The sequence below is a fragment of the Plectropomus leopardus genome, chromosome 2, assembly GCF_026936395.1.
Source record: "Plectropomus leopardus strain MGB_pleo_1.0 chromosome 2, ASM2693639v1, whole genome shotgun sequence".
NCBI classification, from domain to species: Eukaryota; Metazoa; Chordata; class Actinopteri; order Perciformes; family Serranidae; genus Plectropomus; species Plectropomus leopardus.
The window spans coordinates 15,963,572-15,979,022 of record NC_142177.1 but is presented as its reverse complement, the minus strand read 5'-3'; the positions used below and the strand labels follow the sequence as shown (position 1 = coordinate 15,979,022).

Sequence of the window (15,451 nt, the reverse complement as noted above, 5' to 3'; positions counted from 1 at the left end):
CACATATCCTGTTTTGTGAATGTGTTTATTTATGTGCGTCATATCTGCATATAGTGTATCAGCAGAGTTTGCTGCTGCCATATGAAAGCATGATTTATGTATGAGATCAGATAAGCAATGATCAGAAGGAAATAAAATGCCTGACCTATGTCATGCTTTTCTATCTGCTTTTCACACTAATATATCATTTTATCAGTTTGCCCTTTATGTGCAACCCAACTGTAACACCTGCTGTAAAAATGTAAAAAACACACAATGGTCAGATTAATGCTCAGATCATAAAATTCTCACTCCATAGTGCTTCTGCATAATTATGATTACACACCTTATACCATTATAACAGTTTGGCTCTTAGCCTGACAGATGTGTTTTATGGATTTAATCTAGTCTGTGTCTGTATGCATAACAGTGAATTATCAGGCCATCTAACAGATGTCAAAACTAGTCCTCTTAAATAAATATAATACTGCTGAGACGATTTCAGAAGACAAAAAACAGCAAATAGAGAATGACCTTTTATCCAAGGCAGATCCAAATCTTTGTTACTGTGAAAAAAAGAACTGTGAAAACAAAATGCTCTGTTGTTGATCATAATATGCATCTTTTCTATATTCATTTTTCTGTAGCCATTACTTTGTGCAATCAACATTTACTTCATAATGATAAGTTAAAGCAAAAAATGTGTCTTCTTCTACTTATTCCCTTTGAAACCTGTAGCAACATTGCATTCTTTTGCTGCTTTCAGGCGCTTTTCATAAGTATTTTATTCTTGGAACCCTGAGCAAATTGGTACAAAAAGCAATGTCCAACTTGGTAAGAAATGTCCAACAAATTGCAAGAAATTTGTAGATATATAAAATTATTTTAGGAGCTAGGTGAAAATATATAGGGGGGAAAAAGAAAAGCTAGGATAAAACTACAAAATTATACTATGTGACAAAATTATTACAACATTTAAGCACTTTTTCAAAGATCATTTCATTCTGTTGTTGTTGGGTTTTTTTTGGGACTTTCTGTTTGTTTTTGTGTTTTTGTTTTGTTTTGTTTTACTAATTTTCAGTTACTTTTCTTTTTTTCTAATTTGTTGCAAATTTTTGAGTCATTTCTTCCTTTGTTGCTCATAGCCTTCTTCCCATGCTTTTTTCTTTTTGCAAAGGGTTAAACAGGGATTATGATGTAGCAACTGGCTGTAGGGCAGAGAGAATAATGCACCTCTGACCAGTTTTCACAAGTGTACATGATCTATATTTCATGTCGTTTTGGTAATCTCAGGTGAGCAATAGCAATAGGATCTGACACATCAGTTGAGGATTGATTTCTCAAATGTCTGTCATCAGTTTGAGTAAGCTGCTGTCTGAGAGTGGCTATTGAACTGGGGATAAGTACAAGTTTGAAAGGGAAAGAGAGGGAAGGAGAGTTGTGGAGGCAGGAGCTTTCAACAGCTCCAGAGGGCTTGTCTAAACTTAAGAACGTGATACAGAAGTAGATTTTCAAACATCCCAGAGGTCAGTTTGCTGGAAAAACTCTGTTTTTCTTGCTCACACATAAGAGCTGTGAGACAGCTCCACTGTGGAGTAGCTAGATGACAGCAGCGTGTCAGCAAGTTTGTATTACATCAGATATTCCTGAAAAAGAAATGACAGACTTGCAAGGAAATCTTCTTCCAGATGTAGCCACATGTAATCCAAAGAGCTCTGCCTCACTGCTCATAAATAGTTGCATCACTGTTGAAAGTTATGATGAATTCCTCCAAGCATGCTGATGTGGGTTTAACATTACAAAGACAAGTGGCTTCTCGAGTGTATCCACGCCTCACTGCAGGTTTTCAGCAGCATATCTGATCAAAGCAGCATCAATACTCACTCTGTGCATGGGAACTCAGGTGAACCACAGTTTGGAAGATATTCATGTTTTCCATTACAAGTGATTATTTGTCATGGTCACCGGCGATCTGATTTGCTGTGCAGATATTGATTCTGACTCGAAGAGTTGGTTAATGCAGTGTGTCTACTATTATTTAAATTATAACGACCTTAAAATCAGTGATTCAAGCAGAAAAGGACCTGATTTATTGTGGTCGATGGCACAGATCAAATAGCATTAGATTCACATTTAACCCTTCAAGACCTGAGCAAGTAGGCTCAATATCACAGGTAAAAGACAATGAGCTACTTCAAAAGAAATAAACCAAAAACCCAACCCAAAAATTAGCAAAAAAAGGTAAAAGAACAAGAAAATTACCTGAAATTAGAAAAAAAAAAACAGAGAGAAAAATACAGTAAATAAAAATAAAGTAAATGACCTGAAAATGTGCTTAAAGAATAATAAGAATTCTGTAAAATCATATCACACATATAATTATGATAATTGTAAATATAGTTTTTGGGACATTTCTCCAAATCTCCTTATTTCTTACAATATGTGGAACAGTTTTTTCATGTTGCTCAATGCCTTTTTTTTCCCATGTTTTCAAAAGAAAGTAAACCAATTTGCTCAGTTTTCGAAGGTTTAAATACTTTTCAAGGTGTCTGATTGCACCACAAGAAATATTGATCCAAAGGGTAAATATGTATATGACATCCATATAATGTGCGCTTGTGTGTGTGTGTGTGTGTGTGTGTGTGTGTGTGTGTGTGTGTGTGTGTGTGTGTTGGCTGTTAAAGGCTGTCATCTCCATGGCGACCTCACAAGGGCGTGCTCTGTTTGACATCAGCTATCATACATGCAGGCTGAGATGGTAGTTCAAAGTAAAAGCAGTATTCATGACACCTCAGAGGTCAGCGTCCACACTCAAGATGAATAGAAAATTAAAATCTGTATTTGCATGAATGAGTTTGTCCATCCCTGCATGTATGATTTATCTTTATTAATCAATCTGTGCATTTATGATTTGTGCAAAAACTTAATTGTTTTCATTGCATATAGTGCGTGGGTATAGAAGCAAATGGTTGTTTGCAATTTGAATGTATTTTTTTTAAATAATAAGTATTTCCATTTTCTACAGTAGGATATAGAAATTTGGGTGGTGTGTCCAGGTGTGCCCTGGGATGGTCACAATGTGAGGCCACTCTTAAAAAAGTTTGATCACAAAGCACAGTTCCACTGATAGCAGTGTGCCACTGACATGCTGACTGCAGGAATGTCCTCCAGAGCTGTTGCCTGTGAACTAAATGTTTATTTCACTACCATAAGTCGTCTCCCAATTTAGCGGTGCATCCAACCGACCTCCACTCAGTCTACAGCTGTGGCTAAGTCAGCAGATAGATTGTTTTTATGGGAGCAGCAGTGCAGGTGAAGTGCTTCACCTCAGTGATTTTGTTGGTATTCTTCTCTGCCCTGTAGTTTTTCCTCTGGGTCCTTGTCAGTGATCTGCAGTCCTGCAGCTTAATGGTACCACCTGCTGCCATCACTTACATCCACTCTCAGTAGGGTCGAAAAGCACCCTGATATGTGTCCCTGGTAGGAAATATAGGTACTGTTATTGCTGACTGAAGAAAAAGGAGAGGGTGAATGATTATGTCGCAGAGAAAGGTTTCTGAAACCGGGTTTGCTTACTGCTTTTAATGGTGCAGAGGACGCTATCATAGCTAAGTGTTGTTAGGTGTGAAGAAGTGTGTGTATATCTGTGACACCGATAGAGTGGACTGTGTGGGGACAGGGGACATGGATTATTTGACACCCCTGACAGCAATAGCCCACTAAACTCAGACAGCAGATTTCCGATTTTTCCATTGTGGAACAAAAAGGTGATGAATGTGAATATTTGTGATGAATACCATAAACACAAGAATGCACATACTCATAAAACTGCTGGAGTCTACGTCCATGTGTATTTCCATATTTGTATTCTGATGAGTGCAGTATTCAGTTAGTCTCACAGACCTTCCCACAAGGATTAGACCAGGCAGCTGTAGGCTTCGGGCTGAACTAGACGTACCCAACCCTTATGAACATCGTGCCCGCCACCTTCCAAGCAGCCGATTGTAGAAGCCAAATTCATCCTGACAGACTTCCACAGATCCAAAGTTCACAGGCAAGATATTTGAGATAATGGGCCTCATGCCGGAAATGAATACATTTTCTCTTATTTTTGCTCGTATCAATGACTTGTTCTTATTTTGTTAGTACACATACATTTTTGGGATTCACCAATACTGTCTTATTTTTTCTATTCTATTAGGTAAGAGAAATTTTTACAAGCGTTCGAGAACACTTTTACCAAGATAAGAGAAAACATCTTGTTTTCACAGGCCACAAATTGTTGCCCAGAGCATGGAAAAATAAGTTTTAAGGAACGTTAAAAAATGTATGAATATCAGATCATGCTTTAGAGTAATTTCAGTGACTGTATTAGTAAATTTCAGGGCTAAAGAAGTATTACTATAGCTGGTGCATGATCCCTCATTACTATAATTTCAGTTACTGTGCATCCCTCTGCTGACCAGTGCTGGAATATAACAAGTATATTTACTCAATACTATAGTTAAGTACAAATCTGAGGAACATTAATTGAGTATTTTAATCTTATGTTACTCTCCATTTCTACTCAATTACACTTCAGAGGGAAATATTGTACCTTTTACTGCACCGCTATTATTACACTACTACTTCACAAATTAATATTTTTGTACATAAACCATGTAAAAGTATACATGGAGCTAAAAAATAATTAGTTGATTAATTAGAAAATTAATTTTTTGAATTCATTTTTCATTCAAAAAAAAAATATGGGTTTAGCTTCTCATATATACGGTATGTATAAGGACTTTTCCTTTTACTTTTTTAAATTATCATGATTCATTACATTTATTTAAACCTACTTTTACATCTATGCTTTTAATCGCATTTATTTTAAGTTTATTTATCAGGACATCAATTTCACTACTGCAGAACTTCGTCTTACAACCTTTTGGCGCCTTCTCCCCAGTCCTGGGCATATGCCAGAGTCTTTGCACACTGCACAAAACCTGCTCTTATATAGTGCTTAGGGGGTGTTACCTTTACCAATAGGTGAGTTATGAGTTAGTGGAATTCTTCATTGAGCGCACCTGAGCAAGAGCAGATTTGTATGGTTAAGAACATATACATATATTTCCTATTACCAGAAAATTTAGAGAATGTTGTTGCATGAGGCCCAGTATGATGCAAAATGCAAAGCATCAGAAATCCCACATCTGTGAAAATAGTTGTTTTTCGTCAAAGACAACAAAAGTATATCAACTTTATTAACAGTCACCATATAACTGAAAAAGGAGAATGTGTTCGTAGGTCCAGCATGCAAGCTGTTTTTGATTCTGCCAACAATGGTTAAGCTTTTTTTAAGACTTAACGAGGGGAGTTTTAAAGTCATGAGTCCCCAGGGTCAGCTTCCTCTGCCATCATTATCATCATCATTCCTTTAGGTAATCTAGGATGGCTTTGAACTGAGGCTTAGCAGTAAGCTTCAGGCCCACATACACACATAAATAGTCTGGATGCCCAGATACAGTATGTGTTTATCCGAACGTGGAATGACTACATGTCTGTTTTGTGTGTATGTGTGCATTTTTTCTGTCCTTTCCTCTCTTTTTTTCAATCTCTCAGCCATCATTTGTTTCCAGACTGCTTATGTGTGACAAGGATACTTTATTTTATGGTTTGTTTTTTTTATCAACCGGTGTGGCTGAGTGTCTCAGGGCAACAGGTCTGTCCTTGAGACAAAGACGAGAACTCGCTGCTTTGTCTCAATTCAATTCAGGGCAGAAACATTTTGTTTTGACACCTTAGCACCTGCTGCTGCTGTTCTGCTTTTCTCACTCCAAAAAATGTGAAAGCAATAACTCCTCAGAAGAGGGTGAGGAGCAGAAAACATGATTTAGACTCACTTTCTTTGTTCTTCTATAGATTGCTTTTAAAGCTAGAATCTGACTTTTACATATAAATGAACGACTATTTAGCTATCGAGAGACTACTTTAATTATGTCATGCTAAATTTGTTATTGTTGTCCTTTTCTATTTGGCACTGCTTTGTGCTTTGTATTGTCATTGCTTCATCTGTATGTGAGTGACTGTGATTTTTTTCTTGTAATACTATTATGTTGACAGTTTGAGATAATCATAAAAAAAAACAAAACAAAGGACAGCCGCAGTGATCATAGCTATTGGAGAGACAAGTGATTGAGCAGCAGTTTTGAGTATGGCACAAGCTGTGGCAGAAAAATTCTAAGAAGCGTCTAGGAAAAGTTTCTGCTCCTAATAAAAAAGAAGCTCAGTGTTCAGAGGAAGGATTACACTAGAAAAAAAAACTGGACGAGTGCCCCTGTACCCAATGTAGAGTGCTCACCTGCAGGCATACGTCATAGGCGTATTTCAGCAGTTTATGTAATTACTATCACTGTCCAAGGGGGGAGACAAAAGCTCCGAACTCCAGCTTTAAAGTTATACTAATATCACATCTATTTATAACACATCCTCTCAGTTGATGTGGATACATTTCAGTAAAAGACAGAAATGGTGCTACAAAATATTTATATAGAATCACATCAGTGTGTTGCATTAGAATCAGTTTATTTTTAGCTGATTTCCAATTAAGCAACAAATATATCACAAATGTTTTGGTTATCAGCCCACAACTTTAGTGTTTATATTCACTCTCACTGCTCTCATAGCACCATTTTTGGTTACCCAGATGGACACATGTATGACTCTAAATGAATGCTAATGCTGCTCTGTCTGCTTGATGCAACAGGCAACTGTTTACCAACATAAAAGGTGATATTTCAATATATTTTAAGATGTAAATGTTGTGTTTACAGCTTGTTTCTGCTGCCCCCAAGTGGCCTAAAAACCAGCTGGCGTAGTTATAAATTTTTTATTTTGTATGATACCATTGAAAGCTTCAGAACAGCCACATAATGAACCTTGTCGTAAGATTTTTGCTACTGTGGTGAGACCTGAGCGTTACCACCTCCCTGTCAGAAGAAAAACTAGTCCAGGGTTTGCAGTCATTATATACTGAAATTTATTTCAGTAAAACTTTGCATTTCAACCTTATCTTTAGCATAGTTATTGACTATAACACTATCTGTCTTTGCAGAATAGGCAGAAGAAGAAAAAATAAAATAAAATAATGAATGTAGTGTTATTTTGTTTCATTGTTTCTTTTGTAAAATGTTCTATTCTGCAGTAATCTATTCTACTGTATTTTTCTAGTTGCTTTGTGAAGCTAGGCACAAGATACATTTTACCTCACATACTGTGTATGATTGTGATTTGTGATTATAAGATTCACTCAGAAATTCCACCTTCCAGCAGTAAAGCAGGAAAGTCTGGGTCGTCTATAGACAGCTATGACATTTAGTTTTTAGTGCCACTCTATTTAAAAGGAAAAGAAAATAGGTGGTGTGTCCAATAATAAGAGATCCATCCACAACTTTCAATGTCATGCCAGTATTGTGCGTACCTAAACTTTTAAGAGGCTTACAGAGCTGCATGGTAGGCTTTGGAGCACAGCCCTGAACAAAAAGTGTCTTACACATCTTGGTGGAAGAGTGCCTCTGAGCCAAAGCTCTCTCACATTGAGGGATTGTCACCGAAGCCTTTTCTCTGGTGATGAATAGTGGGCACTTGCTGGAGAGAGTCAACACTGTCAGACCATCGGGAAGAAAAAAACGCCCCATGGGGCACATGGCGGACGTTTCTTGTGAGCTGAAAAGAGGTTAGCAATTAATCTGTTGTGAACAAATGTGAATTAAGAGACATTCTGAGACAGAGAGAGAGAGCAGATGTAGGATAGTATTGGCATGTAAAAGATGTGAGTGGGAGCAGGAGCAGAGAATACTGTGTTGTCCCTGAGTCAGGGTTGCATTATGTTACACTGTGACTCAGCAGCGACTTCAAAATGTGAAAGTGTTTTCTGAACGTATTCAGCTTTTAAAATTGAATCTTTTGCCATCATGATATTTGCTTTCTCGCCTTGCAATTTGAATAATTGGAAACCGGTTATATAAAGGCAGAAGGTTTGAAGGAAAACAATTATCTCCTCAGTGATTACAGGGTCTGTTATTGCCTTAAGATTTTCTCAGACTGGACGTCATTACTCGCCCACACCCTCATTTAACCACTGCATCACTGTTTTTGTCCAAGTATGATTACAGTCTTTCCTCTCTCTTTGCAAAGGTATTTTCTCTGGTCCTCTATTGGCTGTAGGGAAACAGGGTGGAGCTGCAATCCGGAACAGCTCCATCCATTAATGAAGGCGGGTTAATAGGATAGGACTGCAGCTGGGGCTCAGTGCGTTTGAAAAAGTCGTGAGGACAAACATACACTCATCTCCAGTTTGCTCGGTGCATCTTTTGCTGTCGCCAGTAGCTGACTGTGCCTTCACTGTCCTGAGATCAGCCTGTCATGTTCAGTCGCAGCTATAAGAGGAGAGATTCCAGCAGATCGGTAGGTATGCAAAACAAAGTTACAGGTTTGGTGTCGCGCATGTGCCTACTTGTTTTGGGGCTCTAATTGAGGAAAAAACAAACAAAAAAAAACGCATGCGACTTATTTTAGTTTGATGTGAAGTTTTCCTTGTTGTGTGTCTGCTCTGTCCTGTTGCTGAGGGCATCAAGTTACATCTGCTCTGTTATGATAACGCTGGCACGAGCCTCATTAACAACGCAGCATGCAGCATGATGAAAGATATGTTTGCTCTGTTTCAACCAGTGGCTTCTGTTGATGAATGCAAGACATGAAACGTTCAGAGCCAAAATGATTTATTGCGTGTAGCTGTTTAATTTTTAATTAACTTTTTACTTGTAGTTAAGGCAGGTTGTACATACAACTCAATTTAAAGGGACAAAATCAAAAATACCTTTTGTTCAGTCTTAACCTTGGAGCTATTTATTGGTTTAGATTGTTTTGGTGTCAGTTGCAGAGTGTTGGGGATTTTGCCTGTAGAGATGACTGCATACTCTTCAGTATTTAGGAACTAGATGGCACTTGGCTTATGGTGCTCAAAGTGCCACAAAACACATTTAGAAAAACTCAACAGCAATGTCTCTCTCAAGAAATCATGACACTGTTACTCAAGATAATTCACAGTCATTGTTTTGAGCAATTTCATGTATTTGCTTTCGGCAAACTACACCTGGCAACAGTATCACTGCGCAGAAGGAAGTGTGCATTTACTCATGGATGAGAGGCTTGTGCTCGGGACAGCACAAGATGTCAACATTAAAGGGGTCCACATCTGTTGAGATGTAATGTTAGCTAGCTCAGTGATGCTAGGTGTGCTTGCAGTAGATGCACTCTTCCTTTTGTGCTGTGATACATTTGGCAGGTGTAGTTCCATATTAAGAAAATAGTTCCTATATGAAACTGCTCCCAACAAGGTATGTGGATTATCTTGAGAAACTGGATCATGATTTCTGGAAAGAGACATCTCTTTTGAGTTTTTCAAATGTATTTTTTGGCACTTTGAGCCCCAAACGCTGATTGCCATCTAGTTCCATTACACTGAAGAGAAGGCAGTCGTGATGTCCAATAATTGGCAACTCAAACCAAAATAATCTAGATTGATAAATAGTGCGACAGGTGAGATGAAAAAAAAGTATTTTTATTTTGTGGCAAATTGTTGCTTGAAAATATATGTTATACTATAACATAATACTGTATGTTCTGGTGTTTCTAAAATTATTTAGAGGAATACAGTAGGTGAAGTTGCTCATAGAAGAAAGTCACCACTTTGCCAGCTACATTCTGACATTCAGCGGCAGTGTCGTCTAAATGGACTAAGCTGATACAAACTATCTAACGTACCCGTCATCTCCTGTTCCTGTTTCTCCCAAGCTGAACCCTTCAGATGAGCCACAGAGAGGACAGCCCTGCGTCGCCTGTGGAGAACAGTGTCCTGGCTTTGCCCTGCACAAGTGGAGGTAATGGCAATGCTTTACTCTACGCACCAAAGTCACATCAATGCTCGCACACATCCAGTTTTCTTTCTTGATGTACAGGTGTTTCCATGCCAAAGATATGCATGCATTTGATATGAATTCTTGTGATCTAATGTGAATGTGCAGCTGGCAATAAGTGAATGCACGATAATGATCATTTTCTGCTCTGGCGTGACGTGTAAGCGGTTGGTAAAGCCACCAGCAATTTGGCAAGGTAATTTTACATTGTGATATATGTTAAAAAGAACTGTAGGGTTCCTTCTTTAAGTAGAGTAGCACTCACGAGAAACCTTTTCAGGTACTTTGAATAGAGCCAGCCATCCGTACTGCTGTGAAGAAACCATTGTTCTCCCCTGTGTGCTCTAAGATAATAGTTTTTACTGTAGAGACCAATCATGCAGCAGTGAGGATTCAAGCCTGCTGCCACTACAATCTCTCTGTCACAACTGGGAGGATGTACATTTACTTACACTGCGCAACAAACCGTGTATTGTAATAAAAAGTAATCCTGCTCTGAAGTACAGGTGGTTCAGGTTAGTGTGTGAAGGAGTGTGACTAATGTTTGCAACTCTGTCTTAGGAATGCGGTACAAATAGCATCACATACTGTACATATGAGGAGAGCGCAGGACACTGTTACTTTATCTGTATCAGCTGATTCTTATAAGCACCAAACACTCGGTAACAAAGTCACTCTTATGGCAGCACTGACTAAATAGAGATGCTGTGAGCTATACTGGTGTCTGTCTGTGGTTTAGTGGCTGAAGCTCAGTTTGTGGAAACAACAAAACCCAAAGGCACATTATGTGCTGATTTACAAATCCCACATTGTAATTGTGGAACACAATAAGCTGCTTGACTTGAAACACTGAGGATTGCTTGCCAAAGTTATAAGATCAACAAAACTGAGCAGTAGCATGAGGAAAAAATAGTTTAATTCAGTTTTAATTTTATTTCCATCTACATGACTTTATTCTGTAGCACACCAGAATTACTCTTAATACCAGTTTTCCAGCCATAAGCACAGAATAAATAACATAACACTACAATGTCTTAGCAAAAGAAAGGAGAAAAAGAAAGGTCAGCCAGGTTGGAGCCAGCTTTTTCAAAGTTAACTGGCAGCCATGGATTCGTCAGGCATTTTCTCTTGTTATGGGAATCCACAATAGAAGGGGAGGGTCTGAACCATAAAGACCATCTTTGCTGTAAAGTAAACTATTACAGGGGCAACGGCAGGCTCAGGAATGCAGCCTTTAATTGCCTGTCTTTGCAGTCCCACAATAAAAAGTCAACTTTTTACTCTCAGACATACTGGAATAAAATGTTGTCAGTGGACACAGCCTTAAGAAGCCTGACTTTGTGGCAGTTTTACGGCTCCAACATGTCTTTGTTCCTGTGGAGAAAACTTAGAGAGGTAAGAGATGAGGGTGATGAAGGTGCACATACTGTCTGTGGTCACTTACCAGATGCTGCTTGTCTGTTTCTAAAGCAAAAACAACAGTTTCAAATGGATTTGGTTTTGTTATGTAAATGCAACAAGTCATCATGGCGCGTGTGGATTATTGTTTTCTCAAACTCACATGCACTCTGCCTGGTAGCCTATGATTTATCTTTTTTCCTCATGGGGGAAAACTGTCAGTCATCAAATCACTGGCATCATTTTTTTGCCACACAAGCAGTATGGCTCTATGGAGGGCAATGTCTGTCAGTCACTACCATGTTTGCATCGATTGCCAAAATGTTTGGTGCAGATATCCAGTATGCTGAGAGAATGCGAGAGAGAGAGAAGTACTCAGCACCACAATGAGGTTGGTTGACTGCCAACAGTTGGAGGACATTAATTTTGTTTGCCGGGAGGAATTGTTCTAGTTAGAAAGAACAATGTTTTGTCTTAATGTTTTTGTTTGTCTTAATTTTTTCTTGATTTGATGGAGGTGTGTATGATGAATGTTGAGGCCGAAAATGAATATTCATGTTTAAAATTAAGTCTTTTTTTTTTTTTTTTTAGAAATTGAGAAAAAGGGGTAGGATTTGATAAATATTCATTTGCTTCTATTCTTTTTTTTGGACATTAAATACTTATGTTGTTTACTGAACATGTCCAATGGGCATTTTGGTTTTGTTTTTCTTACTTTTACATTTTATTTGGCATATTTAAAAGAAAATGATCTAAACCAATGTTGTGGCTAATAAACACTACAATAACCACTACATGGAGGTGAAGTAGACCCCCAGCTCATTATTTTGCTTTTGTCTTATCACAGGCTAGTGTGGACATGAGCTGTTAGCAGTTTGACCAATGCTTAATTTCTCTTTCTCATTATAAGGGTGTCAAGAGACATCATATGGTAAAAGTGGGCCTATTTAACAAAAATGATGAAAGAGTGTAAAAAAAAAAAAAAAAGAAAAATGATAAGAACCCTCAGATTAATCTTGGCACCCATTGGGGGTCTCCCTGCTGTTAGGTTGGAAATCTTTTGTAAAGCAATTATGACACTAAAATATGATTAGTGGAGTTCAAGTACATAATGACCTCTGTATCAGACTCTTGAATTATATATTTTCATACCAGTTTTCCAACATTCCACTGCAATATAATTCATGCATGTTGGTAGACGTGCTGTTTGTTGAGCTCAAAGAGAGAATTTTTAAGTTACAGTGAATGGTGCTGAGCTACACTACACAGCCCCAGTGTTCACCGCACTTTTAACATGTTTGTCTCAGAAATCACTAAAATATTGATGATTCTCTAAATATTCAATAGATGACTATATAGTACAAGCACTGTTTTTCCCCCTTCCCTTTCTTCTTCTTCTTCTTCTTCTTCCCCTCCTCTTCTGTACTGCCTCTGTATAAGATGTTTCCACTGAGCTAAACTCCCGGGGGGTTCAGCCCGCTCTTTCATAGCAAGTTGACTGAGTGTGTTGAGGCATTTCCCATTCAGAGTCAAGAGAGGAGCCAGGGTTGGGTATTTAAAATCACCCAGGCCTACCAAAACATTACCCTCAAGAATTTGCAGGAGATGTTATTTGACTCAGATGTGAATGTTAAATGCAGTGGCCTGTGTCTGCAAACTTTGAAAGCACAAAAAGTTCTTTGCGAGTGGCTAAAATGAGGATTGTCTGCACGGTGCGCAGTCTCATTCTGTGTGACGGAAGTTTGCTGTAGCGATGCTGCTGCTTCACAATGACAGAGGCAAGTCACCGGATCTAGATGGTGCACATTTAAAGGCCTGGTAGAAGAATCTGGACTCTGTTCTTCTCTCAGCATCCCTTGAGATCTTTCTGGATAAGATGGCAGAAGTTACAGTGGAAAAGGACCCCCTGGCCGCTTTGGTCAACGTAAAAAAAAAAAAATGGACAGATGAAAGAAGAGCTTCTGTAACCTGTCTGCTTGTGTGTCAGTGTGTAACCCAGTAACCTGAGTGGGCAGGTTGGCTATCGGAGTGGATTCTCCTCGCACAGCATGCTCCTCCTGAATTATTAATGCCTGCCTTTGGCTCAATTGATTTTCCTTGTGCTAATGAGACTCATTACCAGGCTTATTAGCATGTACCCTGAGTGTGAACGTGCTACCTGATCGCCCCGATCACATGACCCTCTTCTGCATGATGGCGGTGTGTTTTAGAGCTGCGTCTAATGTGCGCTTAAAAGGCTACACTTGACCTGTTGGCAGGGTTAGGTCAGTCCAGACACCAATCAGACTACGAAGGAGAATTTACACCATGAGATCATGCCATTTACCAAATCTTCATTTCCTCCGGCCAGCAGCACAACATAAAACTCCATTTAAAGGTTTAGTTCAGGCTGCCAGAGCTGACTGGCGCTGGACAAAGCCCACGCTTGTATGCAGAAGGGTCTTAGCCGTAACTTTAGCTGTCTAAAAGCAGCAGTGAGGGGGTTAGAGGAGGAGGAGAAAAGAGGATGGTTGCGGTAGAACAAGAGGGATTGAGGTTGAGTTTTAACCCATCCCTGAATGGCTTGCTGACGTCTGTCCCCTCGGTAACCCAGTCTGATCTGCATAACACAGGCGGGCCCCTGCTATTCACTGTGTTAACAAGACAGCCTGGCAAATAAAACTGTCAGGGTGCCCAGGCATATGAAAGGCTATTTCGGCAGAGAAGAAGAAGACTCAGTATGAGGTGAGGGAGGGTGAGAGAAAAGAAGAAGCCATTGGTGGTCAGTGCCACACAATAGAAACTTATCAGATTTATTACTGAAGCTATGTCTGTGTGTTTGCATGAAGATGGTAAGCCTCTTTGCTCGATTGTTTCCAGGGGTGAAAACACTCCCTAACCTGCTGTCTTGTCTCGCTCCTGGGCTTGTTTTGGAGCAGAAAGCAGCAGCAACATCTGTGATGGCACTCAAATGGGTCAGGAGGCAAATTACATGTTAAGCTGTGCCCTTATTGTGTAAATGGTGTGTTTTTGTCTTTGTCACTTGGAACAGATTCATTTTGTGGGGGTTATATTTTGACAGGTCTGTGGGGTCATGTGATGTATGACTGATGTTCACAGATAATGCAAACCCAGGGAGTTGTGAAGGCCCGATATAAATCATAGTTTGACCTTTGGGTTCTCAGACAGGGCTGGGCTGAACTTGTCGCCTCCCATCTTTCTCCTCTTACTCTGTTGCACTACGTATTCTCTCTTGCTCTTGCCAGCTTCTTCCCGTGTGCCGTTTCACTGTGTTTTCCCCTTGTTTTATCCCTCCACTGCTAAGATAAACATAAATAAACCAGCATTAGATTTAACTATCATGGTTAGGGACTAAAGCATGGCGGTCACGGAGACAAAGATGGTCCATGCATGCAGCCGGCTGAGATCCTGAGGGGCCCGTCGCTCAGCTGCTGAATTCCAATGAAATTCCAGCATCAAAATTCAAGAGCCAGACTGATGTGACACAAAAACACACACAGAGGTCAAAGCCAGAGAAGGAATCACTGCTGAATTCCAATAGTATTCCTCATTTCCTCTCTCCCAGTGGTTAAGATTGTCCGGGGTTTTAATAATAAGCACAAGTAAAGAAACATTTGTTGTAAACAAGCACACAATCCCGACATATTGTCTGATTTGTCATTGTGATTGCACACAGTGTTTCACTACCCTTTGCAAGGAAGTACACCGTGATATCATTTTATTAAAATTCCTGAATGTATTCTCAAGAACTGATAGCAACACAGTTTATTGCTTTCTCAGGCAGAGCAGTTTACGCCTTACTCAGCGTGATTTGGTGCGATAGAGCGGCATTGTGTTAGCTGTTTTATTGGCTGGCTGAATGCTTGTAGACCCTGTCATCAGAGGAAATGATCCCCCTCATCTGGGTTAGATGCAGCTTGTAATTATGCACATGTGACACCTCTGGAGCAGATGCTGGAGCTGGAGACGCACAGAGCGTACATGTGTGAGGCTGGAGCTGGAGATGCACAGAGCGTGCATGTGTGAGGCTTTCAACTTCATGTCTGAAACAAATTTGGATGTGTCTGCACAGAGCTTTAGGGCATAACAGCAGGTAATGTCATCTCATCCGCCAG

At 39.4% G+C, this 15,451-nt stretch overlaps 1 protein-coding gene across 1 annotated transcript in view; it reads left to right on the top strand.

Annotated features, from left to right (window-relative positions):
- The first annotated feature begins 8,240 nt into the window (after positions 1 to 8,240).
- Positions 8,241 to 15,451, top strand: part of prickle2b (prickle homolog 2b) — a 103,500-nt gene continuing 96,289 nt past the window's right edge. The window contains exons 1-2 of the mRNA XM_042502522.2: positions 8,241 to 8,427; positions 9,817 to 9,902. Of these exons, the coding sequence (XP_042358456.2) occupies positions 8,386 to 8,427; positions 9,817 to 9,902 (128 nt within the window). The 5' untranslated portion in view covers positions 8,241 to 8,385. The remainder of the gene's footprint in view (positions 8,428 to 9,816; positions 9,903 to 15,451) is intronic.